Source organism: Solea solea, chromosome 16, assembly GCF_958295425.1.
Source record: "Solea solea chromosome 16, fSolSol10.1, whole genome shotgun sequence".
Taxonomy (NCBI): Eukaryota; Metazoa; Chordata; class Actinopteri; order Pleuronectiformes; family Soleidae; genus Solea; species Solea solea.
The window spans coordinates 9,537,978-9,563,871 of NC_081149.1; the positions used below are offsets into that span (position 1 = coordinate 9,537,978).

Sequence of the window (25,894 nt, forward strand, 5' to 3'; positions counted from 1 at the left end):
ATGTTTTATTTTATTTTTAAAAAAGGAGCCCATGCTTTAATTGTATGTCATTTCAGCTCTATCACCACCAGGTGTCAGTAGAGTCCAGTGGAAGCAAACAGACCACGATGAGAGAAGCATGAGCATCCATTATGCAAAAGGTAAGAATTATAAAAATGTGTCCGACTTCATTATCTATTGAAGCTTATTCTTCCTCTTCTATGAAGAGCTTAATAGACAAAAGCCGTTTTCCTCCACTTCTATATGAACACCAGGGATGTACAGCATGGTCACCAATGCCTTCAAATGAAACTGGCAATTTATTGAGGAGGTCTCTGTAAATGAATAGAACACAGTTTTGTTCTCTTTGAGTTGTAAGTTAAGTCCAACCTAGTTTCTCAAAGTAAACAAAAAGACGGGTCCTAAAACTGTCACCTGTAATAAATTTAGGTGCACTATTTTACAAAGTGTTTTTGCAGATCGTTTTTATTTCTATTTCTATACATTTCAGCTTCTTTGTCAACTTTTGAAAGTAGTTTTTTCATCCAACCAGACACTAAAATAAGGATGTGACTTTATTAATTTGAACCAAGGTTACTGTATTGATAGTGAATCTTATATGTATATAAGATATATATGTATATATGTGTATATATATGTATATATATATATATATATACATATATATATATGTTTTAATTGAAATGTGATTAGGTTTTTTTCAGTTTTTAAAACAAGCTGAAGTCCAAGCAGAGCCTTTGAATAACAAGTGGATCTGAATGAATAATTAACTGTGCTGTGAACAATGAGCCAGGTAAACACGATGGGGCCTAGGATTTAACCTTGTAGAACCCCATTGTAATAGGAATCCAGTTTGATGCATAACCATACCCAAAGCTATAGATACAAATATACAGTAGACATATAAATGCATGTTTTTGAAAAAATAGTATTACATCTCTGATTGTTTGGCTACTTTAAAGTGCAAAATTAGAAACCCTCAGTAAGAAAATGTCGGGTTGTCCCATGTTACAGGTGTGGAAACTATAGCATTTTATTTTGGTGTGGGTTCCCTGTAAATTATGATTTGCATGTGACCCTGCAGCAAAACATTAACACAGTCAAAGTGTTTGTGTGAGAGGGTTGGTTTTATGCACCGTCTCTTCTTGCTGAAACTGATGATCACATGGGGCTGGCACAGGAAGTGTGGCGGCAAAGCTCAGGAAGACACACCCTCACCCCTCTACTCCCCGGCTGTGAGCAGCAGGAACTTCCTGTATGGACGTCATCATCATCATCATCATCATGATGCTGATCATTATTAAGATTCAAATAATTTACACAGTAGAAACACGTAACAGTCACAAAGTGCATTCTTTTGCCCTGTGGTTTCATTCTTATGTCCCTTTGAAGAGTTGCAGTGAAAGACACATGGCTGTGGATTGATTGATTTACTGATGAGGGGATTTTTAACACCTATTTTTCACCTGCAGCCAAGCAAATTGATGACTTGATCAATAGCCCGGCTGATGTATTTACAATAGCCTGGCTCGTGTGTTGACAGGACAAAGGTCCTTTCAGGTCTTGCCACGGGACGCTGACATTTCAGCGAATTTTACTTTAATCACAGTTAAACTTAAGTTATAATGGATGCATATGGACGGTCGGTTTTCTATAATCCGCTCACATGTCGGAGCACGCGGTCGTCTGATTATGATTCATATGCTGTGTCTTTATTACATTCTGAGGAAAAATGAAGATGCTATAATCTGGTTAAGGCGTGTACATTTTTGACATAATGTGCCTGAGATCGTCATTATTCTGGTTAATGTAATCAGAAAATGCTGCTTCTATGGCATCGTCTCATTCCGACCCTTGTATTAATCAGATGAGTGACAGAATGTTGCTGTGTATCTGACATGTAGACCCACTGTGGTCAGACTTTGTTGCCTCATGTGAACTTTGGTCTACAGTGAGTCCACATGCCGGTGATGTTTGAGTTTGGAGCCTGGCTGTCGGAGGCCTTTTCACATTAAAGGGAGACAGCTGGGCCGATCAAGGAGGCTTTTAAAAGTAGAACTTTTGCTAAATTATTTCTGAGAATGCATTATGCATGACCCTGAGAGATCATAGGAGGAGAAGGAGGAGTGTGTTTCAGCCTCCACTTCATGAACAGATACTGTTTTACACTAACAGTCCATGCTCCAGTTGTCCATTTTGCTCACTTTTTTTCTCCTCTGTCACAACAAACACAGATTTCCCTGGACTGGTCTGCCGCCTCCTTGAGGAGGAGCCGTGCTCCGACCGTCCTCTCTTGCCTTTTTCCTTCATTAGACTGAGTGCAATTAGAGAGGCTGTGTTTTGTCTGCAGATTAAACCACTTATCATCACCAAGGTCTGTGAAAACATCCACACACAATCCCCGTCGAATAAAAGCCTTAACCTCAGCTGAGTGTCCCCACACTTTGACATAACACACCCACTGATTTTATATATGCATCAGAATGTTCTCACATTTGCAGGATTTACGAGACGAATAACAAGCCAAATTCAGAATTGTGATGTGAGGACATTGCTCTACTTGACAGTTGTGATGAGACACCGAGATCATGCTCTCCTCGAGACACAAAGCATTTCCTTCAAATTGGCTATGATTTGATTTGCCTCCTTCCTTGGCTATAAATGGCGTTGCATTATCTCAGCTCCCAGGCCATGTGAGTCGTCACGCCCCCGTCGGTGTAGTTTATTTAGGCCTCGGAGGAATGGAGCAGACGCGTTTGAGGTGCTGCTGAGGTTAGACGCCGTTACACAGCTGCTGACTTTCCAGTTTACTCGGAATCATATTATAAATGAATGAGACTAATATTTGCAGCCTTTCCTCTTGCTGGTTGTTTTCGATTCATTGAGCTAAGCAAAGTGGCGTTGGAGTGACGGACGAGTATCCTTGCATCTTTGATGAAGAGTGATACTATGAAACTGCGATGTCTATTTATACTGTGTGCTCTGCTTTTCTTCTCAGCACATTTGGCTGGTAAAAAACCCACAAACCTCTCCTGAAAAGCTGCTTTGGCAACAGATAAATACTTTTATAACAATTAGACCCTGGAAATATAGTTATGCTCTCCCAAACTTTGAGTGTATTGTGAGTAAGTGATAATTAATTGATTGGTTTAAATCTCCCTGGTTTTTCAGTCTCTTAAAGGTGAACATTTCCCAGTTCCTTCACTCCATAACACTAATAAATTATATAAAAAAAACAGTTTGGAACAAAACAAGACATTTGAAAATATCCTCATTTCGAGGTTTGGGAAACAGATTTTCCGACATTTTGTGGACCAGACAATAATCGAGAGAATGATCGACAGTTTCATCGATAATGAATATCATTTGTTTTGTTAATTAGTTGCAGTTGTGAGCGTGATTCCCACATAAAAGATGCAATAACGTTTCTCTGCTGTGCCGCAAAGTGCACCTAAAGCTAGAATCAGTCAATCGCAGACAGATGTGCTTCCAGTCCAGCCTGTGCCTCTGTGAACGGAAAGGACAGTCACGGCTTCAACAATCTGGACTCTTGTGCTGCTAACACTCCTACGACTCTAATTCTCTTTAGCTCCTTTGTGTTTGTCACCATTGTGAATTGTTGTCACCACCAACTGAGTGTTGATAAGTTTGGGCCGAGTGTTAATAGGTTTGCTTTGGTGCGGTGCCGACGCAACAAGAAATAACAAGGACACAAAGGAGGGAGTATAAACCGGGTTTAAAAGATATACACGTCAGAAAAACAAGTAAATATTGTTTGTTTACGGTTAGCTCTCAAGTTCGAATGATAGTGAGTTTGTTCAGTGAAATAAAAAGACTGACATATCTGTTGAAAAAACCTGGGACGCTCATTATCTGTGGACGGCACATGAAAATTGCAACAGCTGTCACTTTATTTGCCTTGAGGTGTTTGCAGAATATTGGTTGTGAATATGTTAGCTGCTTCATCTCCGTGTTAGACAGTATTTTTTTGGGTGGAAAATGAAGATTATAAACTGTTCCCATAGGAAACAATCTGTCTTTTTAACACGCGAGGACACAGAACGTGCGCTAAGAAAGATGGAGGCAGGAGTGTGACAGATGGGGTCAGGCAGGTGTCTCCGTGGACTCTGTTGTTTGCAGATGATATTGTGATCTGTAGTGAGAGTGTAGGAGACAGGTGGGAGAGAGCGTGGAGAGGTGGAGGAGGTATGTGCTGGAGAGAAGAGGAATGAAGATTAGTAGGAGCAAAACGCAGAACTCCTGTGAGACACGTGGTACGGTGCAAGGATGCAATGAGAAGAGGTTGTGAAAGTGGATGAGTTTAAATACCTGGGGTCAACAGACAGTGTGGGTGGAGACGAGTCAGGGGGGATATGTGACAGAAGGATAGCAGCAAACATGAAAGGGAAGGTCTACAAGGTAGTGAGACCTGATGTGATGTATGGTTTGGAGACAGGAGGCGGAGCTGAAGATGCAGAGACTGTCATTGGGAGTGACCTGGATGGACAGGATTAGAAGTGAGCACATTCGAGGGACAGCTCAGGTTGAACGGCTTGGAAATAAAGTAAGAGAGACAACGTGGTTCGGTCACGTACATGCAGAGGAGGGACCGCGATTATATTGGACAAAGGATGTTGAAGATGGAGCTGCCAGGCAGGAGAGAAGGTCCATGGATGTAGGTGATGAAGGAGGACATGAGGACAGTTGGTGTCAGAGAAGAGGACACAAGGCGAGAGGACACGATGGAGGCAGCAGTGGCGACATGAGGACAGTTGGTGGTAACAGATGAGGAAGAAGGACATGGAGGCAGCAGTGGATTAACAACTGCTGTGATGTAAAATCATTGATTTTCTTTTTATGGACTATGGTGCAGCAAGACAGCAGTTTACCAAATTCAATCTCCACTTAGAAAAGGCTGTTTCATGGCAAACATATTCTTAAGGTATCATAGACTTGAGCAGGGATATGTTTGTTAACTGCTGTCAGTGAGAGCGAGGGTCCAGGGTGCGATCTAGTTCATGGAAATGAACGCTTGGCAAAGTCCATCTATCTTCTACCGCTTTATCCTCCACATGAGGGCCGCTGGTGCCAATCCCAGCTGACATGGGGCAAAAGGCAGGATGAACCCTGGACACCTGGACACACACCTGATACAGCCACAATTCAAAACACCTGAAATATCCTTTTAACTTGTGACACTGTTATTTTTCACAACAACGCTGTTTAAACTGTTTTTTTTTTAATCACTCTTTCATACAGACCTGTAAATAAACAAACAAACAAATATTGTGAGCGCCCTCTTGTGGAGAAGCCACAACACGGTTGTGCGAATTTGTGCGTGAGTTTCAAACTTCAATTTCACGTAAGTGTTAAAACTTCGTGAGAACAAGTACGAAACTCTGAGAAACTTCAAATATCCCGTGGATGTGTTCTGCTTGAGGTTGCGCGCGCTGGACAGCAGTGGATTTGGTAGTGCACGCACGCGCCGGTGTGTGCAGTGCGCGCGCGTTTGCGGTCTCAGTGCGACTGCGCCCTCTCTCAGAGTCTTGAATGTGTCCCGCGGATGCATGAGTAAGAGGAAGCCCCGCTCTCCCGTTTGCAAACGCTGCAGAAAGTGCCGAGGACACGAGGCGATGCGCACAGTGGCGGAACAGATTTCTGAGGACACGGAGACAGACGACAGCGCGCGCTGTGGGCACTGAAGCAGCGTCTTCAATCAGCGTTTGTTGTTGTTGTTTTCCCCCCTCTCAGTTGGTCAGGGTTAGGGTTAGCACACTCCTCCAGAGAGAAGGAGAGGGAGGCGTGTGAAGTCCGCCGCCGTCTGCTCGCTTTCTCCAGGACGGATCAGCTCAGCGTGACCATCCGCTGCCGTGCGCTCCGATGATGGACACGCAGCTGTGGTGACCGGGGGAAGGAGACAGCTGGTCCGCTGTAGTGCAGTGTGAGGGAAGAATGGGTCGTTTTCACATTGTGCAGTGACGGGCTTTGCTGTAACCACCGGCGGATCATGGCAGGGATTCACACTTCAGATGCTGCGTCGGGACATTTTTTGGATCCTGCGTTGGTCCAGGGCGCGACGAACGCAGCAGCGGGAGTCACCGGCGACGCGGCCGCGCTCACTCCCACCGGCACCCGCGCGTACTTGGAGGTGTCTGCCGCCCTCCAGGGCTACGGGGCCGAGGGAGTTTACACCAATGGACGGTACAGGGATCACAGCAGTCCGAGGATCGGGAGTGGCAGCCGCGACAATTCCGCCGAGAGAAGTCAGGGAGCTGGAAACACACCATGCGGCATCATGAAGGTTGGTTGATTGAAACTCTTAACTCTCAGTGACACCGATCCTCAAGGTGACACGAGGGGAATTAAGCACAGTGCATTCCAACAAAGTGACAATCAGCCTGTATAAGCACATGAAGGTGTCAAATCCCTGGTTCAGAGACTTTTAGGGTTCAGAGTTTCATGGGACAACGTTCCTCCTCCAAAAAAAATCTAAAGACATTGCTTTTGAACACATATAGACTTTAATGTGCTCGTCAAGAACAACAAAGACTGATCTCAGCAGATCAGATGTAGGTTTGAACTTCCAGTTAGTGTTAGTATTAGTATTAGTATCAGTAGTATATGTTAGTATGAAAGGTCCAGAACTCTCCAAACATTCAGGTATAGTTGCACCTTTAAAAGAAAGACTGCATATTGCTTTCGTTGGACTCATTTATTCTGCAGCACCTTCACTGTTGTTCCTCCAAAAAAAACATTCAACATTCTACAGTTACATCCCAGGACAGTGGCGAGTAACACACACCAACGCAGTGACAGTAGAGGTTTGTAGTGTATTTGTTTTCTGTGGGAGTGCACAACCATTTTTAGATACTTTCAGATGCACATTACAGATAACATTCTACGACGTGTTATATGTATGTGTGCATATATATACATATATATATGTGTATATATATATTAAAATACTTAATACTGTAAAGGTAGCAGAAGTAGGTCATGGTGAAGTAGAGGGTGCTCAGATTGTGCCGTGAAACTGCCTTTAATATAAACTTGATTTGTGGGTCGTCTTTCTCCATAAAACAGTTTCAGTAATGGACACTATGATTTTTTTAAGCCCTAATTAGAGCCTCCATAGATGGAGGTTAATTAACTGATCCTCCGCATACTGATTGATATAAGCGTGAGAGTTTTCGTGAGAGGATTTAATACACTGCTCCAACATATTATGCTTGAATGCCTTGTGCACCGTGTGCACTCTGTTAGCGATGACAGACTGCTTCATAGGGGTCCTTGGTGGCAACACAAGTATTGCGTAGGTGGGACACACTGGAGAGTTGCATGCTGTCAAATCAGACCCAGCTCGCTTAGCAACTGACACAAAACACTGGTAGATTCTTTCTTGGTTGCCCCCCCCCCCTACCCATTATTTGATCCTCCCCTGGATGTGGGTAAATGCAGCTCTCCCTCCAAACACACACAGATTCATCCCAGTGGAATCCAAGTATTTTTGTACTGTTTTCATTTATGCATAAAAAAAAAATAGAAAGAAAAGAGGACAACTTTGAATTATCATGTCGCTCTGAATCCCTCTCCTCCCCACAGAGGAATCAGTCCACATCTGCGAGGCTCATGAGCAAAACATGACGGAGACGGGAGAGCATTGTGCTGTCCAAATGTGATTGATAACAAATCTTCAAAGGCTGCTGCTCAGAAAACCATGTCCACACAGACGGCGATCCTGCTGAGCGCTGCTCTTTTGAGTAGCACGAGCATATTCAAACATCTCATTTCCCTAAATAAGCGTGCAGAGCCGAGCCCTGAAAGGAAGATTCATCAGCGTATTTATACCTGAGGCTGTAGAGCTTCCACTGCTGATCTTACCTTACAGGAAGGGGAAAATGATCCGTGCGAGTATATTTGGAATTCAGACAAATCAGCCTCCTGTGGGTATCTTCACACCTCATGTCTCTCGAGTGTGGCATGTAACGACCACATCGGTCGGCGAGACCTCGTACTTTCTCTGAGCGGGACACTGACATTCAAAGGTCTCAGTTATTTAAAGGATTGATGGAGCACAGTTTGTGGAATCCCTATTATGTAATGGTTCAGCTGCACAATGAATAACTACGAGTTTTTGTTTGATTGTTAATCGATTGTTGTCACATCTCCGATGGTCCTCCGTTCTCAGTGCAATGTCAGGGAAAAGTCTGCTGGCTTTATCCAGTAACACAAATGTTGCTCTCTTATGTTAATCCGAGCTAGTCTCGTTGAACAAGTTTGAGCGTTTGCCATAATGATATTCAGAGCGCAGCGGTGACACATTCTTGACACAGTATGAAGAGGAACTGTGATACTTCCTTATGTGGAGCTTATTTAATGTCTGTGAGCACCTCCAGAAAAGCTGCCTCGCGTCTTATCGTCACGACACGGTACGCGCAGAGATAGAACAGGGCCACAATGAGGAACTGGGTCAGCCATTTTTAGACTTGGGAGTCATCCACACTACTCTGTTTTTGTTTAAAAATGCATAGATTTCGGTCTGGATATGTCTGCAGTGCACACGACTCCAGCGTTTGCACAGCCTCGACCCACGCTGAAGGTTTAAGATGCTGCTGGCTCCGTTCTAGTTGTAAAAACTGCGGGGCCACTTGTTAGTCTGTGCAGGCAAAAGCCTGATGATGCAGTTACCCTGCATTCACTTCTTGATTGTTTGTCATTGGCTTTGACTTGACTATCCGCTGTGAAGGTTTTTTACGGCGTGCTTGGTGCTTTCTTTGGTAACTGCTCTGGCGAGGTTCCAAATGAGCTGAGCCAATAATTAAATGTGTCATCGACAGACTGATTGGCCAGAGGGTGTCGTCACTGGAAGACTGCGACGTCCAACACAGGAATCACACTGAACACTGCCGAACTGTAGATCAGTTAAAAAGACTTCAAAATTCTGACGTTTAGCAAGGAAATCTCTAAAATCTCAATATTTAACAGAGGAGTCTGGTGTATTTAGCTGCAGCACTGTTGAAAGTTCCCTATTTCAGTTCTGTGATTGTGTCTGCGCTCCAGTCATGCCGGAAGTACTGAGCTAATCTTTTTAATTTAAACCGGTTCTAATGATTCAGTTACACCGAAAACAACTGCTTTGCTCGTCACTAGTTTGTGTGTTTGTGCACCGCATTAAACGTCGTCACGGCAGTTTCGTGCAGCCGTGCTAGGATGACCCCACCCACGCTGAAGAGGTACTACAGTAATGGAAAACGGCATGACTGATACCCAAGCTGTGCAGAGCCGAGTTATTGTTAGTAGTACTCAGGAACTGAGTTAACAGCTACACAGGAGAGAAGCAACTCTCTGTTCACACTAGCAGATGCATGCATTGTCATTTTCAAATTTTTTTATAGGCGTGTTTGTATGGACAACTTCTGATACTGAAGTCAAAAAAGGCTTGTTTGGGTGCCGATGTTTCCATCAGAAAACCTCCATTTTCAAATTGATGCAGCCTTGGTACACACACACACACACACACACACACCCACCTACACTTGAGCAGCACTCGGTCTAGTGTGTTTTGAGTGGAGCTTCGTAAGGTGAAGGGGCCACGGGTCCAAGGGAACGGAGAAGCAAATGAGCAATTGCAGTGTCGCATTACCTCATTAACTTGGCCCTCAACAAGGAAACCATACAAGAGACGGGTCTCTGTGTCTGTTCCCTGAGTGGGAATCCAACTTTGTCCTCTTGTCATTTCCTCAGTGGGGTGACGGTGTTGTGATGGAGAGCCAGCAGAGTGGCAAAAAAGGGGGGTGGGGGGGTGGGTGGTGATTGATGCAGCTGTGTTATGTAATGCTGGATTGTGGACAGCTGCAAGGCTGGCTCCAGCATGGCTGCAGGGTGGAAGGAAGTGACAACCAGCACAATGAGAGATAAAGAATACAGCATTTAGGAACAACTAAAGGACAAGAATGCAAAAGCATCCCAAAGAGAATCTCTCTCCCTGTTGTCCTTCACCTCAGCTGCAGATAAAAGGTCAAGCATTTGTTTTCAGAGAACTGCCAAAAAAAGGATCACGGTCGGGTTACAAGTAATCCAAAAAGCCACTGTTACGCCTGTGATGTAGTGTTCATTTGGAGTGAAGATCAATAAAGATCACGTGGTTATGTCTTGCATAAAGTCCACCGCCGTGTTCTTTCCCCACGTGCCGCAGGATATTGATTCACCCTCTCATTCATGACCTTGTACAATAGGTTTGAAACATAATGACCCGGTGTGGACTGTCATCGGCTCAAGAGTGTAAAAGGATGCTTAATAAGGAGCTGAGGTAGAGAATATGATTGGATTATAGTGAAGTCAACAGTGTCAACCAAGAGTGAGGAGTCCTAGCAGAGGAAACAGGTGGGCGATACGTTTTAATTCAGGTTCTGCTCTTGACGTTGATCTCTTACGTATAGTTTGACTAAATCGGGCGTTTGCAGTTTGAAGGAGAATTTTGTGAAACTGTTTCCAGAAGAGAAGCAGGATTCAGGTGTAATTCTTCTACACTTGCTTCTCTCCGAGTCTGCTTCTGGTTAAGTGAAGCAGGTATTCTGTCAAGAGCACACAAAAAAAGAGTTGTCAGATAAGAACAAGTCTTCTAATCTGAAAGCCGACCTCCTTCACTCACAGAGCGTATAAATAGAAGAAGCTCCTCGTACCTTATTTGACCAGTCCTGGTAACAGTGGCAACGCATGAGTGCCAGTAACTCAACAGAGGACTTGAGTAGAGAGTGAAACAATGGATCCTTTTTAAAATAAAAATCCTAATGCAATCAAAACAGAGCAATCAGCAAACCACATTGTAGTTTTATTTTTATTTTCAATGATTTCTGTAAGCTCTCCTTGTCCTTGTATTAGAGTCTCTAAACCATTGTCAAAAGAGTTCACACAGTGCCGATTAAACCCATCCGCTCCACACCACTCCTTCTCTGTTTCTCAGTGGAGCGGTGGTGAGATCTTGTGTGGCCTGGTGGCATTCCCACGCTGCTCACAGGAAGTGATTTGTTTTATGTCAAGACAGACGGAGGCAACAGCAACATTGTGCTAGTAATGTGAGGCCGCCGCAAGCGGGTCGGAGTCGCACCCAGGAAAACTTTCAGAAGTGAATTCTTCAGCTCAATAAAAAAAAAAACACTACTCCGCCCACCCCTGCGCTGCTGCTGCATCCACACAAGCGCTCCCTCAGCACGACCCACAAATGTGGACCTGAAGCTTGACTTTAAACAAATCATATCACAAGGTATTTGCCAAACCTTGATTAGATATTTGAACCCGCTCGACCAGCAGCACATACATCAGTGCCTTTTATAATGGCCCAAGGTTGATGGGTGGATATAGTTTCCTTTTTATGGTGCATTAAAGTTCACTCCTCGAGGGCTTTATGAGGATTGATATCAGGGACGGTAACCAGGTCATTAACTCTTTCTTTTCTGATTGTCGCTGGGATCATTTCAGCGAGATACTTGCACTATGACGTGGTCCATTGTCTTGGTGAAAATATCTGTTTCCCTGTGGGATTTAGAGTGGCTATGAATGGTGGAACCTAATATGACACATGTACAGGCTTTTATGCCCTTTGTCAACTTCATGTGTGTAATATGAGTTTACATTGCGTGCAGTGTTTTGTTTCATTATGTACTTATGGATGTAAACAAATGGAAGCTCTTCTTCTACAATAGTTTTCCAACTCTCTTTCATCCACGGATTAACACCACCCAGCATGCGCCTCAAACGCTCATAAACCCCATGATAAAACCCTGAGTCACACTCATCACGCTAAGCAGATGTTATTTTATCTTTCTAACTGCACATAAGCATCCAATTCAAATCTGTGCATTTGTCGCATTTAAATATGAACCGTTGCTTCATAAATGACTGATTTAAGATAAAATATTATTAAGTGTGATGTGGCGCGCTCTTGTTGCCAAGTCTGAATGGTCAGGGTCAGCACAACTCACTGCTGTGTGTGTGTGTGTGTGTGTGTGTCAGAGAGAGACAGAGGGCCAGTGCTATTTATTTTGCACCTTAAAATGTGAGAAATCAGGAAGAGGTAGGTAAACTAAATCACAGAGCCATATGCGTGGCACACAAACATTTAAAAACTGTGAGGTTTTGTTCGTTTGTATGTGGAGTGGACTGTTGTTGCACACTGTGGCAGTGAAACAGCAGTTTGCAGTGGTTCGCTGCAGCAGTAGTTTGTTTTTCTCGCTTTTCATGGGGGAAATAAATAAATGCTGACTACATGGTTACTGAACGCAAATTATTTAAAGTACATTTGTACAGGAACATTTTGCCACGCGTTTTGATCACTGTTCGCTGATTCGTCAGTATCTTTTACCAAACAGCCTCAATATCCCCGAAAACTTGTCACGCCGCCTTGTTGGAAATTGCTTTGTTCATACGAGTCAATGATTTGATTATTTTTGTTTGGCATCATAATAATAATCAATCTAATATAATTCAACACCATGAAAAACAGCAACACGTCACACATTTTTTTGCTTGGAAATAACCAACGCGATTACTCCAATATTAAGCTCAACAGAGGTTGATTATTAAAGAAAACATGTGTATACAAGATAACATATAATATTTTTTATTTCTGCTATTACATTTTGTTTTATTCTGGTTTCATTTGTGGCATTTCAAAGGTTGACTGAAAACCTGTATGACACCTGGACTGAATCTAAGCTGTAGGGGATCTGTACAGACACTAGTGCAGTGTCTTAAATTTCAAAATCCCTGATGTATCCCACTGTCAGGCTGCCTCCGCTCCAGGTTGTTGTTTCCCTAATGTGAGATTTGTCTGATCCCCTCGAGGACTTTGGATGCCTGAGTACAAGCCCGAACAAATAACACTGATTACATGTTGTGGGATCATCTGAGATGATGATGATGATGATGATGATGGTGGTGGTGGAGGTGATGAGAATTGGAATGAGAGCCTATCCGCACCTCACTGCTCTTATCACAGGCTTTATACAAAATAGGTCCCCTAGACATTTAATTTAAAGGAATATGGTTAACAGGTTCACAGAAGTTAGGCTAAAATGCACGTCTATTTTAAGGATTTTAAAGTGCACAAGTGTTCCCCATGTTTCCCAAACGAGACGCTGTAGATATATTTGGAATACAGAGATCTGCACTGTGTTGAAAAGGAGACAGCACAAGATGTGAAGGGATGATTATAGGCGTCCGGCGCTGCTGAATCATCGCTTGCTCTCTTGACTGGCTCCCTCCACGCAGCAGTCTGCAAAATGCAAACATCTCAGATAGACTGCTTTGTATTTGAAGCCACAGCCTGGCGTCAAACCTGAGAGCGACACCAAAAGAGAGACACTTTTTTAAAAAGGCCGTCCTCCCACAGAAAAAGAAGTCCCAAATGTAAAAGTGATTAACATAAATAAACACAAGGAAAAGGTCACAGAGTTTACATGAGATATTAAGAGTCAACGCTGTTTGCAATGCCGTGTTCGAGGTTTGGATTTCACACACGTTCTTCAACAGCAACACTTCAACATTATTTACTTACTTGGAGGATCATGTTCCCGACAGTCTCTTATTTACCCGTGTTTCCATTTTCAAAGCGCTAATTGTAATTATACAAACCTCCTGTTTAATCAAGGAACTCCTATTGAAATCAAGTGTGTAAACAGAGCATACAACAAACACAGATGATTGCAATAATGCCATAATATTAACACAACAGAGAAATAGTGATTATAATTTGATCATGTGTAAGGTAACATTGGGCAAGAGCCAGGTTAGCCAGCCTATCACAGGTAAACAACCATCCACATTCACATTCACATTCACACCCACGCCCAGATTAGATGGTATAATCTAATCACTATGCTTCTACAGCAGCTTGAATGGACAAACCAGCCAGAATGTGTGTTTCATATTTTCAGGTGGCAGCTTACAAAAACCACAAATGAGCTATAAAGAAGAACGGTATGTCACCAATTCTCACGTACTGAACCTTTAATATAACCCCAAAGTACAGTTCATTTTTAATTTGTCCATTCTGAGCTACTGTATGGGTGGTTTTGAATGGCGGCTTATATAAATATAAAAGGCTCATTCTGGTGTATTGAAAAACTCAAATTAATTGTATTTAATTAATGTATTTCATCATTTAGGTGAAAACATTTTCACCTAAATGTTACACACTGTACCTTTAAATCAGTCAGGGAGTCGGGTTCATTGCAGATCATTTTAAATGTATAGGAAATAAAGCCTTATAAATAAAAAGGTTTAATTCTATAGTGAACTGCAGCACCAGCAAATCCTGAGAGCAGATGTTATGTGTTCCAACTCTCCAGGCAATAAATTATGTCGAATATAGAGGCAGTTTTTAGAGAAGAATGAGCAAACACTTTATTAAAGTTAGTACTCCCATAGCACTGGCGAGTATTTGGTGTAATTGACTTTAGATTGTTTTGCCCCTACGGCCATCTGTGTGCCATTTTACCAGGGTGGTGTTATCCAAAGTCCTTCATCTTCAGATCTTTGTTCCTTTCAAGGATAACCCCCCGAACTAGACTCTGAAGTAGCCATGTGTCGAAATTGTGCTCCAGCTGAACACAGTTCTTCTAAAGAAGTACATTTGAATTGATTGGACACCACCGGGGTGTGTTTGTGGTGTAATGGTTTATGTCAATGATACTTGCGAGAGAGGCACGTAGCAGTGAAGATGCCGCGGTGGCTGCTTAACGCTGATGTTTACTATATGTATGGTCCTTAGGACAGGGAATAATCTAGGAGGTTTGAAGAGGAGGTGATCCTAGACAGTATTTAAAGTCTGCCTCCAACCAGAGGAGAGGAGAAACAGAGTTATTGTCGTTTCAAGGACATAAGCGAGAACGACTAATATTCAGATTTGTCAAGCTGGATGTTTCCCTGTTCCATCTCGGCCCCGGGAACAAGGGGGTCTGATGGATGAGCAGGATAATGTGCCTGTGAGAGCGGCTCCACCTGGCTTTACTCTGACATGTTTTTTACTGCTTACGTGTCATTTCCTCTTTCACATGCTTTTTCCTCTAATATTGATGTGCAGTAAGCCAGGAAATGCTCCAGAGAATACTGTGTGACTAAGGATGATGAAACAGTTTGCAACTATCCAACCCCACCCCACCCACCCGCCTCCACCCCACACATCCACATTTGAAAGCAATTTTGTGTACCATCTCAAAAGTCCAGTGTATCCCGGTGATGACAGAATAGAAACTATCAGGGATCTTTGTCTCTTGGTAGGGTACAATCCAGATTAACACTTAATTTACCAACCATCTGAACCCTGATCCTGCTTTGCTAAGATAGTCTGGTCATTGCGTGGTACAGTACGTAAATGTATTCATTTATATTCACTCATATACTGTATTTTTCATTCCCTGTGATATGCACAAGTTATAAACATTGTTGCCTTTTCTAGGAAGAACAAAACAAAACTCTATCAGTCAGCTTCCTTGCTTCCTAAAGACCCTGGTATACTCTTGCGTCAGAGTCCGGTTGTATTCCACTTTACCATCGAGTGGTGGTGCAAGTCTGGACGCATGGAATGGGACACAGTCCTACCAAAGAAGAAGGGAACAATGCTACAGCTTCTTCGGACACGTCTGGTTCACTGATGAAAGGGAGGTGCGAGGGTCACCAGGTCGAGGTTTGGATGACTATCTTTGGCAGCTGCTTCTTCTGTTGCTGAAATGTTTTTTACTGCTTGGCTTATACTTCACCTATAGGTGGGGCGGAACACGGTTCCAAACCTGCGTGTTGTGCATTGATGACTCAATTCGCGTCACGCGTGTAGTGCATGGTGGGTCCACAGGCTGTGCGTGGAAGTATACCAGGGCCTTAAGGGTTTTCGCAGCCATGTTCTGCTCCTGGGCGCAATGATTAGGAACCCCTGCTGAAAAGGATAACCTTCAGAGAATTAAATAATAAAGTGCACAAGTTGTTTTAGCTTTAACTCACTTGCACAAGTCAATCCACTATTCAGACACAGGCCCATTTTAAACCCTTCATATCAGTCGGATCTGAAGAATCTGTGTCTTTATCTCTGGCTGAGGCGCCTCTGTCCGTCTAATGTAGTGAAGTGTCCTGATCTAACCATAAGTGCTTGAAAGCTGTACCTGTGTTGATAAATCAATTCTGTTCATATGCTGCAAAGGATGGTAGGAGGTAGGACCAGTGCCAAGTCCTCAGTGGCCTTGCGATATTTCCTCAGACAGTCTGTTAGTTTTGGCTTGCTGCAGGGAGCACGCTGTCATCACGTCCATTCATTTCACCCTCTTCTCGCTCTCCTTCTGCCGCCCCAAGGTGGTCTGCTGGAGTTAACTCTGTGTCTTAGATCAGAGCGGGGAGGGAACAATTAGCAGAGGGAACAGTGTGATGGATGAATTAGAACGTGTGCGTGCGTGACTTTTGGAGAATGTGTGCGGTCATTTTCAGTTGCAGCCTCTCTGGTATAAAGTGACACTAGTGAATGTTAATGCTAAATTTAGATGGTGTACATTTGGTAAATTGTCTGTAGTCTTGTCTAGTCTTGACATCTTGACAACGATTGCATCATTGACCGCCGTGGTTGGAGGCATTACTGTATTTTTGGGGGTTGTCTGTGCATCCATCTGAAGAATGTCTTAAGGGAATCCTTTCACATTTGGTAAAAACAATGACTTGGACTGAAGGATGAATTGATTAGACTTTGGTGGTCGATGTGATCTGCCCGCCAAAACTGATATTGGCAGAGCATATACAATATCAGATCCATTTAGTCACAAAGAAAGATGAGGGTGACTTTACCCTTGCAAATGAAACATACTGTACTAGTAACACTTGGATTGAATATCATTACGTCTGGCATGAACAATCTTGGACACAATGATTTGAATTTGGTGGTTAAAGAGCAAAGCTTAAGGTCACCGTCATCTTGCAAAACACACTAAAGGCTTTGTGAACACAATATTCCAGGAATGCCTTGAGGGGAACTTCATAAATATACCACAGAGGTTCAGCTGGGTTCAAGAATGAGTCTTTTAGATTTTTGTGGCCATAGGTCAAAGATCAAGGTCACAGTGACCACACAAATTTGTTTTAGCCATTGTGGTTAAATGACGGACATTAATCTGCTTGGTGGGGGCTGACCACTACAATGTGGTAATTCTAGGTTTCTATGACACTCACATTCACTCACATTCACTCACTCAGGTCATGCTCCAAGAATAATTTGGTCCAGCCAGGGATTGAACCACTGAACTTCTCGTTGGCAGACGACCTGCTCTGCATTCTGAGCTATAGCTCTTTTTTTTGTTATAAAGTAGTGCAGCAACTTTTCTCTCGGAGACAGTAAGACATTTATTTTGATAGTTGAATTTGACAGACGACCAAACCCTTGACAAGCAGAGGGAGGAGAAAAGAATTCAACTTATGACCTTGTGGGTCATAGAATCCATCGATATTATGTAGGCGTTAATGTATACGGTCTTTGTGGGTGTGTACATAGACTGTCTTGCATCTTGTCTTATCTGTTGATTCGCAGGCAGGACATCCTTTGAGAAGTGCTGGGTGAAGTTTTTTTTGGATGTTTCAGAGTCAGAAATTCTTCTGTACAAAAAAAATCAATATACTGTACACTATGGCCAAGGTCTCCTCTGCTTTTACTGAACACAGGCACCCCTGCACTCTTTTTTTCCACCGGTCAAATGAAGTGGTTATGCAATAGTGTAAGGTTTTGTTTAGAGGTTTGGATTCCCATATATTTGAGTGAAAAATGCTCTGGCTTTCTCATGCTGTCTGCTTTTTCTCCCATGCCAGCGCAAATGCCTTTTCAGGGCTGTGTCTGCTCGGCTTGGCTTTGCTGTAATTGCTTTCATTTTTTTTCTTTTTTTCATCGAGTTAGTTCACTTGTTCTTCGTAACCTTGCACCATGTCAAGACCCAGCCATCCACAAAAATCAGCTTATTCGTCAGTTTTACATTTCAGGGAGTGCTCATTCGCTTCTTTAGCTTTTAGGGCCGTCAAATCTGAAGAAACCCTGATGCATCTTCAAGCTGCTGTCACTCTTGATACATCATTGATGTCTTTAAGTCAAAAAGTATAACTCTCTCTCAAAATCTCAGATATTGAATGTGTGGTCTTATGTGTATTCTTAAAATGAATTGCTCAGGCAGTTACATAATTGTTAAAGAAGTGGGATATAATTATATATTATACAATCTTAATTAAGGTCACACGGTGGTGTAGTGGTTAGCACCCGGGTTCGATCCCCGGTTGGAACAAGGGCCTTTCTGCATGGAGTTTGTATGTTCTCCCTGTGTGTGCGTGGGTTCTCTCCGGCTTCCTCCCACTAAACATATACTATTAACCGTGATCAGTGGTGTGGTGAAATGAGGCCTTGCAGAACCACTTGCATGGTTTAATCCTGTGTACATCTCAATGCATTGTTAAGTGATGCAAAATGCATGATGTAAAAGAAAACTTTGCTGCTGCTGCTGCTGAAATGTGACGATGTCATCAGGTTCCAAATGTGCAGCCGTATGACTAACCCTGTCTGTCGGTCGGTGTTGTTGTATTTTCAGGATTTTATGGTGAGTGAAACAGCGCATCATGGATTCTGACAAATAACACGGAGCTGAGTGTAAGAACAGACTTTTTGTCTGTTGTGCTGAACTAAGAGTCTTTTTTTTGCTGTGTTTGATTTTAGCCAGTGGTACGGTGATTCACAGATGGTGCCATTTATCTTTTCGGCCTTGCACAGATGGCAGAAGATGAGGGAATTTCCCGGCTCTGTATTGATGTGATTGGAAAGAGATGTGACGTGCAATTAATTTGTCGGGTTTGATTGATTCAGAGATGGGACTGAACAATTTGGGGGAAAATATATAATTGAGATTTTTTTTTGTTTTGTGAATGCGATTCGATTTGCAATATTAGCAACAGCACAACACCATTAAAACATCAACTACTCAACTTTTTAATACAACGATGATTAGGGCTGAACAATTAATCGATATTTGATCAAAATCACAATACAATTTTCAATTAGCATGAGCTGCAATATTTCTTAGAGCCAAATTGTGTGAAAAAAGATCATTTTAGATGAAATATTGTCCTGGCCTATAAACATCCTATTACACAGACTGAAGAAAACATTCCATACATACCCTCCCATATCACAATCACGATTTCAGTCAAAATAATAACAATTAGATATGTGTTAAAAATCGTTACCTTCGTGTTACATTAATAAAAATGTATTCAACTTATCTTGTAATTTCAAATTTGGATTTCTGCAAACTTCATGGACTTGAGTCCACCACAGGAAATATGCTGACTCATCCATCCATCCATCCATCCAACATCTGCCACTTACTGTACGAGTGCTGCTGCTGAAGCTAATCCAGTTGCAGCCTGTTTGTGTTTTGCTGTTGTTTGTTTTATTTTTGATGACGTCTCTGCACATTATATGCCTTCATCAGTGAACCATTACGCTACACCACTGCAGCACAGATTTACCAAATGACCCCCACCCCCCCCCCAGATCTCTTACACTAGACTCTCTCGTCCGTAGAAGTTTTAGCTCGTCTCGACTTGTGCAAAGACGTTATGGAGGCCATCTGCCTGCCGTGTAGCCAAGATGTCGAGCTGTTTGTTATGCCACCATGTCCTCATTCATGCTGCCTGTGACCTACTGTGTGCCGCCCCGGGGTGTCTTTCTGCAGGTTACAGTGCAAGTGTGGGCATGTCACTCAGACATTCCACTGGTGCTCCAAACACATACACGGTTTCATCTTCAGGGCGTCACAAATCACTCTCCACTTAGCTACAGGTGTGTTTTCAGAAGTGTTTGTGAAATAATGTCTTGTGTACAGTACGTGTTTCTGTATGGTCTTAAAACTTTTATGTTTGTAAAGCATTTTACTGACTGAAATCTTCTCTCAGGTCTGAGAGTATTTGGGTTTGGGGACCTGGGGGGGATTAGGTGCACGGGTCTCATGCTCTGCCAGACCTCAGCATGTTAAATGTTGTGTGTATCAGTTTGTATATTTTCTCTGAAGGCGGATTCGCCTTTGCTGTGACTTTTGAAATGAGGGGTTTGTATGTGTGTGTTCTTTGTAGGGGTCTTGAGAGAGAGATGCAGTCGATCCTGACTTTGCACTGTGGAATGTGAAACGGTGCGGCTGTCAGCTCTCCCCTGGAGCTGGGAAAATAAGTGAGGGAGAAAGTAAGGGGCCATTTTGACAGAGACTTTCAGTCACTGAAGTTTGTTTTCTTATATAAATACAAAAATGGAGTTAAGAGGGTTGATTTTCATCAGAGAAATTTATATTATAATTTTTTTTCCCGTGCATGGCGGGAGTGCGTGACTGTCGGGCTCAATGCGAGACTTGAGAGCCCTGCAGCAGGTTTTCAACATTCTTTACAGAAAACATTTACTGCTGGTCAGCTGACACTTTAAAACCAAACCATCTCCAAATTATCCAGCCATTTTTCTTTCATTTACTGACCAACTCCTCTTCTGCGGCGCACTCTGTCTCCATGTTGTCGCAGATTGTAGGTTAGAGTGGAGGCGGAGCAGAAAGGTTGTGTGTGTGTGTGTGTGTGTGTGTGTGTGTGTGTGTGTGTGTAGGGACGCAGGGAGAGGGAGAGGAGAAATAGGTGCATACTTGTGGCCCATGTATTTTCATTTTAACGCAAAATAAAATATATCGATACAAGCAATATTGTCCCGTGTCATATCTTATTTAGAAATATATCGATATACAGTATATTAAAATATCGAGATATTGCCCCTGTGTGTGGATGGGTATTCTCTGGGTTCTCCAGTTTCCTCCTACAGTCCAGAAACATGCAGATTTGGGGAGTAGGAAAAGTGGACAGTCTAACTTGACTGTAGGTCTCTATGTGGCCCTGTGATGGACTGGTGACCTTTTACCCTATGTCAGCTGGGATTGGCACCAGCAGCCCCTTCATGTGGAGGAGAAAGTGGTAGAAGATGAATGACTGTTACACAGTTATACGTGTTTTAAAGTAACCAATCAGTAAATTCCCATTTATTGGCACCCTTCTAACGGGGTACATAGCATAGTCATCCAGGACCTAAAGGACTCACTGCAGTCCATTGAACGTTGTATTTGAATTTATTGACACTTGTATGACGTGACACTCTCCTCTCGTCATCCAGCGTACACACACCACAATGGGAACGCAAGCCAGATGAAGGTTTAATGTTCCGAACCATACCATGCTGAGCTAAACTGCACTGAACCCATTGATGGAAATGCAGCAAAAGACCACTGTATGTGTGTCTTCAGGACAGCATCCTTTGCCGCCACCTTAACTTTGCGTCACAGAGCAACTTAGCATGAGAGTTGCTGTTGATGGTAAATGCTGAACCAAAGCGAATATTATTTCCACCAGCTCATGTTTATTTCTGCTCTGCCGACTGCCGCAGCTCCAGCTGAGCCTCTCAGCGAGGTGAAAACACCTTTTTCTCTTCCAAGGGAAAGGGGAAAATAAGCCAGTCTAGCGTCTATAAAAGCCAGAGCAGAGCAGGCGGTGACAAAACAAGTGGTGAAAAGCCTACATTCTCTCCAAACAGTGGAATCCCTGTGGTTCAACCCACCATTCATTCTGAAAAAACACACACCAGCTCCATATATTTGTTCTCCATATTTATCCCTCTGTAGATTAGACTGCCAATAATTTTTGACGTTCCACTCAGCCAAGGAATATTTGGTTCATTTGTCATTCCGGGGTAAGAGACAAGTTCCCAAAACTGTTCTGGATGATACAATGAAGGACACTCTGACTTTTGGCATCCCTTGGAAAACCCAATTCATTCATGACCTATGTTGTCTGAACATCACTGCAGCAATAAATAAGGTGATAAGCCAAGCGCACTTTGTCCTTACAATAAAAACACGGCTGCCTTTGCAGCAATATGTGAACCAATCTAAAACGTGAGACTCTTGCTCACAAATTACGGCACATTTCTGAAATAATGTTCTTTTTTATTTGGCCACACGATAAATGCCATAATGGCAGATCCCAATTAACTCGAACAGAGCAGGTCAGGTGTGAGTAAGTGGATACAGATTCTCAGCACAGGGTGACCCAGTTGTCACCCTGTGATTGGAAAAGGTGGCTGTCACGAGCCTTTTTTAGATGGAAGCAGAAGTGTTTAGAACAGGAAGGAGGCTGAAGAGACCAGTCCGAATCTAGAACCTTGATCTTTTTTGGTGTACGAGCTTGTTATTTATGTATTAATACACATAAGCACATGGGCACAGTGTCAAAATGTACGTCTCCGTGAGTCCAGATGATTTTGTTTACATGATTTTGCGTGACAGACTTGGCAGAACGGATGTAAGCACATTTTATTAGAAATGTCAGTCTGAGTGCCCTCTTGTACAAGTGCGTGAAAAGGTCAGACACTCGCGCTTCGGGGAAGTTGGTTAAGTAATCAAAGGAGAATCGAGGTCAGTCTGTGCTGCTGTGATTGTCAGATGGTCACGGTCGTGGCTGAGAGGTGTGGGTGGCACACAGCACGGGCCCAAAATAAACACAAGCCTCTCTAATAAACTAATTCAGCATGTACGAGAGAATCAGCCTCTCCAAAGTGTTATATTTGCACCGATTTATGCAGGAAACTTTCTTGATAAACTATGACTTGTTTATGAATGCTCATAAATGTGCATTCAATAGATATAATTATATCCAGATGTTTAAAAATGTTTTTAACCAGATTGGTAAATAAGAAACACATATCTTAATGTTAAATATAACGCTATAGTTGTCTTATATTGCAGGGGTGTCAAACATATGGCCTGTGGGCTAGAACCGGCCCACCAGACGGTTTAATTGGGCCCACAGGATGAAATTGTAAACATTTTGGGTCCGGCCCACTTGAGATCAAGTCGCCCCTGAAGTAAAATGAGTTTGACACCACTGTTATATTGCTGAGCAAGGATATTGAAATCAATATTTATTTTAAATCAATAAATGAATGAATGGACACAGAAGTGACACATTGATGGTTTTAACCCTGCAGCAAATGCATTTTGAGATTCCTGGAGAAAAGAAACCCTCAAACCCTTTTAGGCACGTTTAGCATCCAGGCACCCACTGAATAATACTACCTGTCAGTCACATTGGTGTCTCACTCATATGTGCCGTGGTTAATCGTCTAGTTTCCTTGAATTGGAAAAACATAATTTACAAACTTGACATCATGTGCTAGAGAGGAAAACCTGAAACTAACAATTAAGACCATTAACTCCTCAGGAAAATAAGCAAATGTTCTCATAGACTTCCATTCAAACTAAAGGTAGATGTTTTTTTAAGAAGCTAAGCCACTAAAACTTAATTTCTTTCAACCAAAAGTTGTTGTTTTTTCATGACCTGTTTTATGTATTTCATACTTAGCGTAAGCATAATTTTATTTTATATAATTGCACTGCAGAGTGAGTCAGTCATAATATGAAGATTGGAGCGACATATTTAACTTGTTAAATTAGCATTTTGTTGTATTATTTGTTATCATTAAACTGTTATACTTTATCAGATAGAGGAAAAAAGAAAGGCTAAACATATGCGCCCAAAAAAAAGCAGCATTGATTATTGGCCACATCAGCTGCCCTGATTTAAAAAAAAATCAAAAATAAATCATCTGCATCCACCATAGAAAACCCACATTGGTCGACCTCTAATTCACCCTGAGTTATTTTTGCAACCAGCTGCTTTGAAAATTCTATCAAACTGCATTAACATTTTCTTTTATTTCCGTCCTATTGTGAAGTCAGAATACGTAACATATAATTATTGGTCCAGACACTAATTCATACCCTTCTCTTCTGCTTACTAATGTGACTAATGTGAGCCAGACAGAGGTGGTGAAAAGAAGCATGCAAAGGCAGGAAGGGATGATGATGATGATGATGATGATGATGACGATGATGGAGGAATGAAAAACTGAACAGCACTGTCTCCTCCTTAGATCATTTGCACCTTCCGTTGGCAGCAACCCTGCACAGTCTTCTCCCTGCAGCTCAGTCACGAAGCAGGAGAACGCAGGGAGAGAGGGGGGTGGAGTGGCTCAGTGGTTAAGACCCTACCTTGTGTACCAAAGACATCATGGTCGCAAGTTCGATTCCACCCCTGGCTAAATTGTACTTGATTCCATTGTAAGTCGCTTTGGATAAAAGCGTCTGCTAAATGACATGTAATGTAATGTAATGTAATGAGAGACGGGGAGTGAGATGAAGGGAAAGAGTCAACATGCGAAAGCTATGCATTTTGCATGCTCCCGGTTCAGTGGAGCCACAAGGCTTCTTCTCTTCCTGTCTCCCTGTCCTAATTTAGTCCTCTTCTCTCCATCCATGAGAGGCTTGAAATGATAGAGGCAGATTCTTTACCAGATGTTTCAAACTGACAAAATGTATGTGTGTGAGAGGACTGGGTGGATCCGGTTTGTTTCAAGAGTGTGTTTATGTGTGTGCGTGCGTGCGTGCGTGTGTGCGTGCGTGTGTGTTGACATGATGTAATAACTGGTTTGTCAGACTAAACAAAACTACATGTCCCTTATTTTGAGATGCTCAGGCAGAGGGATTGTTTTGATTGAATGTTGTGTGTTTTTGTGTGTGTGTGTGCATGTGTTCACCTGCACAGTGTGTTTTGTTAACTCCACAGTATATTAGTTCTACAATTGCTTTAGGACTAGTGTCACAGCAGTGATGGTTATTTCCTTCACCAATTATACTATCATTTTCTCGAGTCATTAATAGAATCTTTGCTGTCAAATCCACTGAGGAAAACTTGTCAACAACTTTTTCCAGATATTCATATGATATAATGTAATTAAGTAATTGCAGGAAATCTTCCCATTTAAGAGACTTGGAGCTGATAATAACATTTATTTATCTCATTAATGAAGGACTTTGCTGCTTGTGATTTTTCCCTGGCCATACTTAAAGGACTTCTTTGAGTTCAAGTCAGGGACTAACAACAATTTCATCATGCGATGTAAACTTTGTATGCCGAAAGAGACGCAGCTATCCACCTACAAAAACTCTGCTTCCAACCTGCGCAAGCATGTACAGGTAAGATAACCTCACGTGAAGCTAAATTACGCTACATGCAATTAATCATGGATCCGTGAAAAGACACAGAGCTGGCGACTTTCACTTCAACTGAGTTTTTTTAACATTTATTTTCATATGTGGGATAATCTTGTTCTGCTTTTATGTCTTGATGAGCTAAAGACAGTTTCCTGTTGATTTTCTGTTCTAATACAGTGAGATGTGAATGAAAGCTCAGGCATGAATCAAGTCATGATTATTTTGTAAAATTTTGATTTATTTGTGCAGTTCTAGATACATGTGTATCTCTGTACACCTGAATATGCGACAGGTGTGTCCGTGCAACTTGAAAACGATGCTATTTCTGATTATTATTTCTGACTCACCTGATGGTGCTGAGTCCTGAGAACCAGCTCCTGTTCAAATAAATAGCAAGTTCAATAGCTTTGTGTATGTTTTTGTACTTGTACCCCCCCCCCCCCCCCCCCCACTCACCCAAAAGATGTAACTAAGTAACTTTTAGTTTTTAGTACATTTTAAATTTGCTACTTTTTACTTTTACTTGAGTAGATTTTTACACCAGTACTTTTACTTTTACTTAAGTAAAATTTCATCAAGGTAACAGTACTTTTACTTGAGTAGATTTTTTTGGTACTCTTTCCACCCCTGCTCATTACCACAAAATGCCTCTGTACGCGACTGGACAGACCTACAACCAATCAGACCAGTTATCCGGGTGAAAACATGTCAACAAACTTTTGACCAAGGGAGTTCCGAGTAGCAAGTCACTTAAA

The 25,894-nt window shown here is 42.4% G+C and overlaps 1 protein-coding gene across 1 annotated transcript in view; it reads left to right on the forward strand.

Annotated features, from left to right (window-relative positions):
* The window catches only part of plcl5 (phospholipase C like 5), a 100,578-nt gene that overhangs the window by 19,541 nt on the left and 55,143 nt on the right, over positions 1 to 25,894 (forward strand). Inside the window, 1 exon segment of the mRNA XM_058653216.1 lies at positions 5,936 to 6,301. Within this exon segment, the coding sequence (XP_058509199.1) occupies positions 5,936 to 6,301 (366 nt within the window).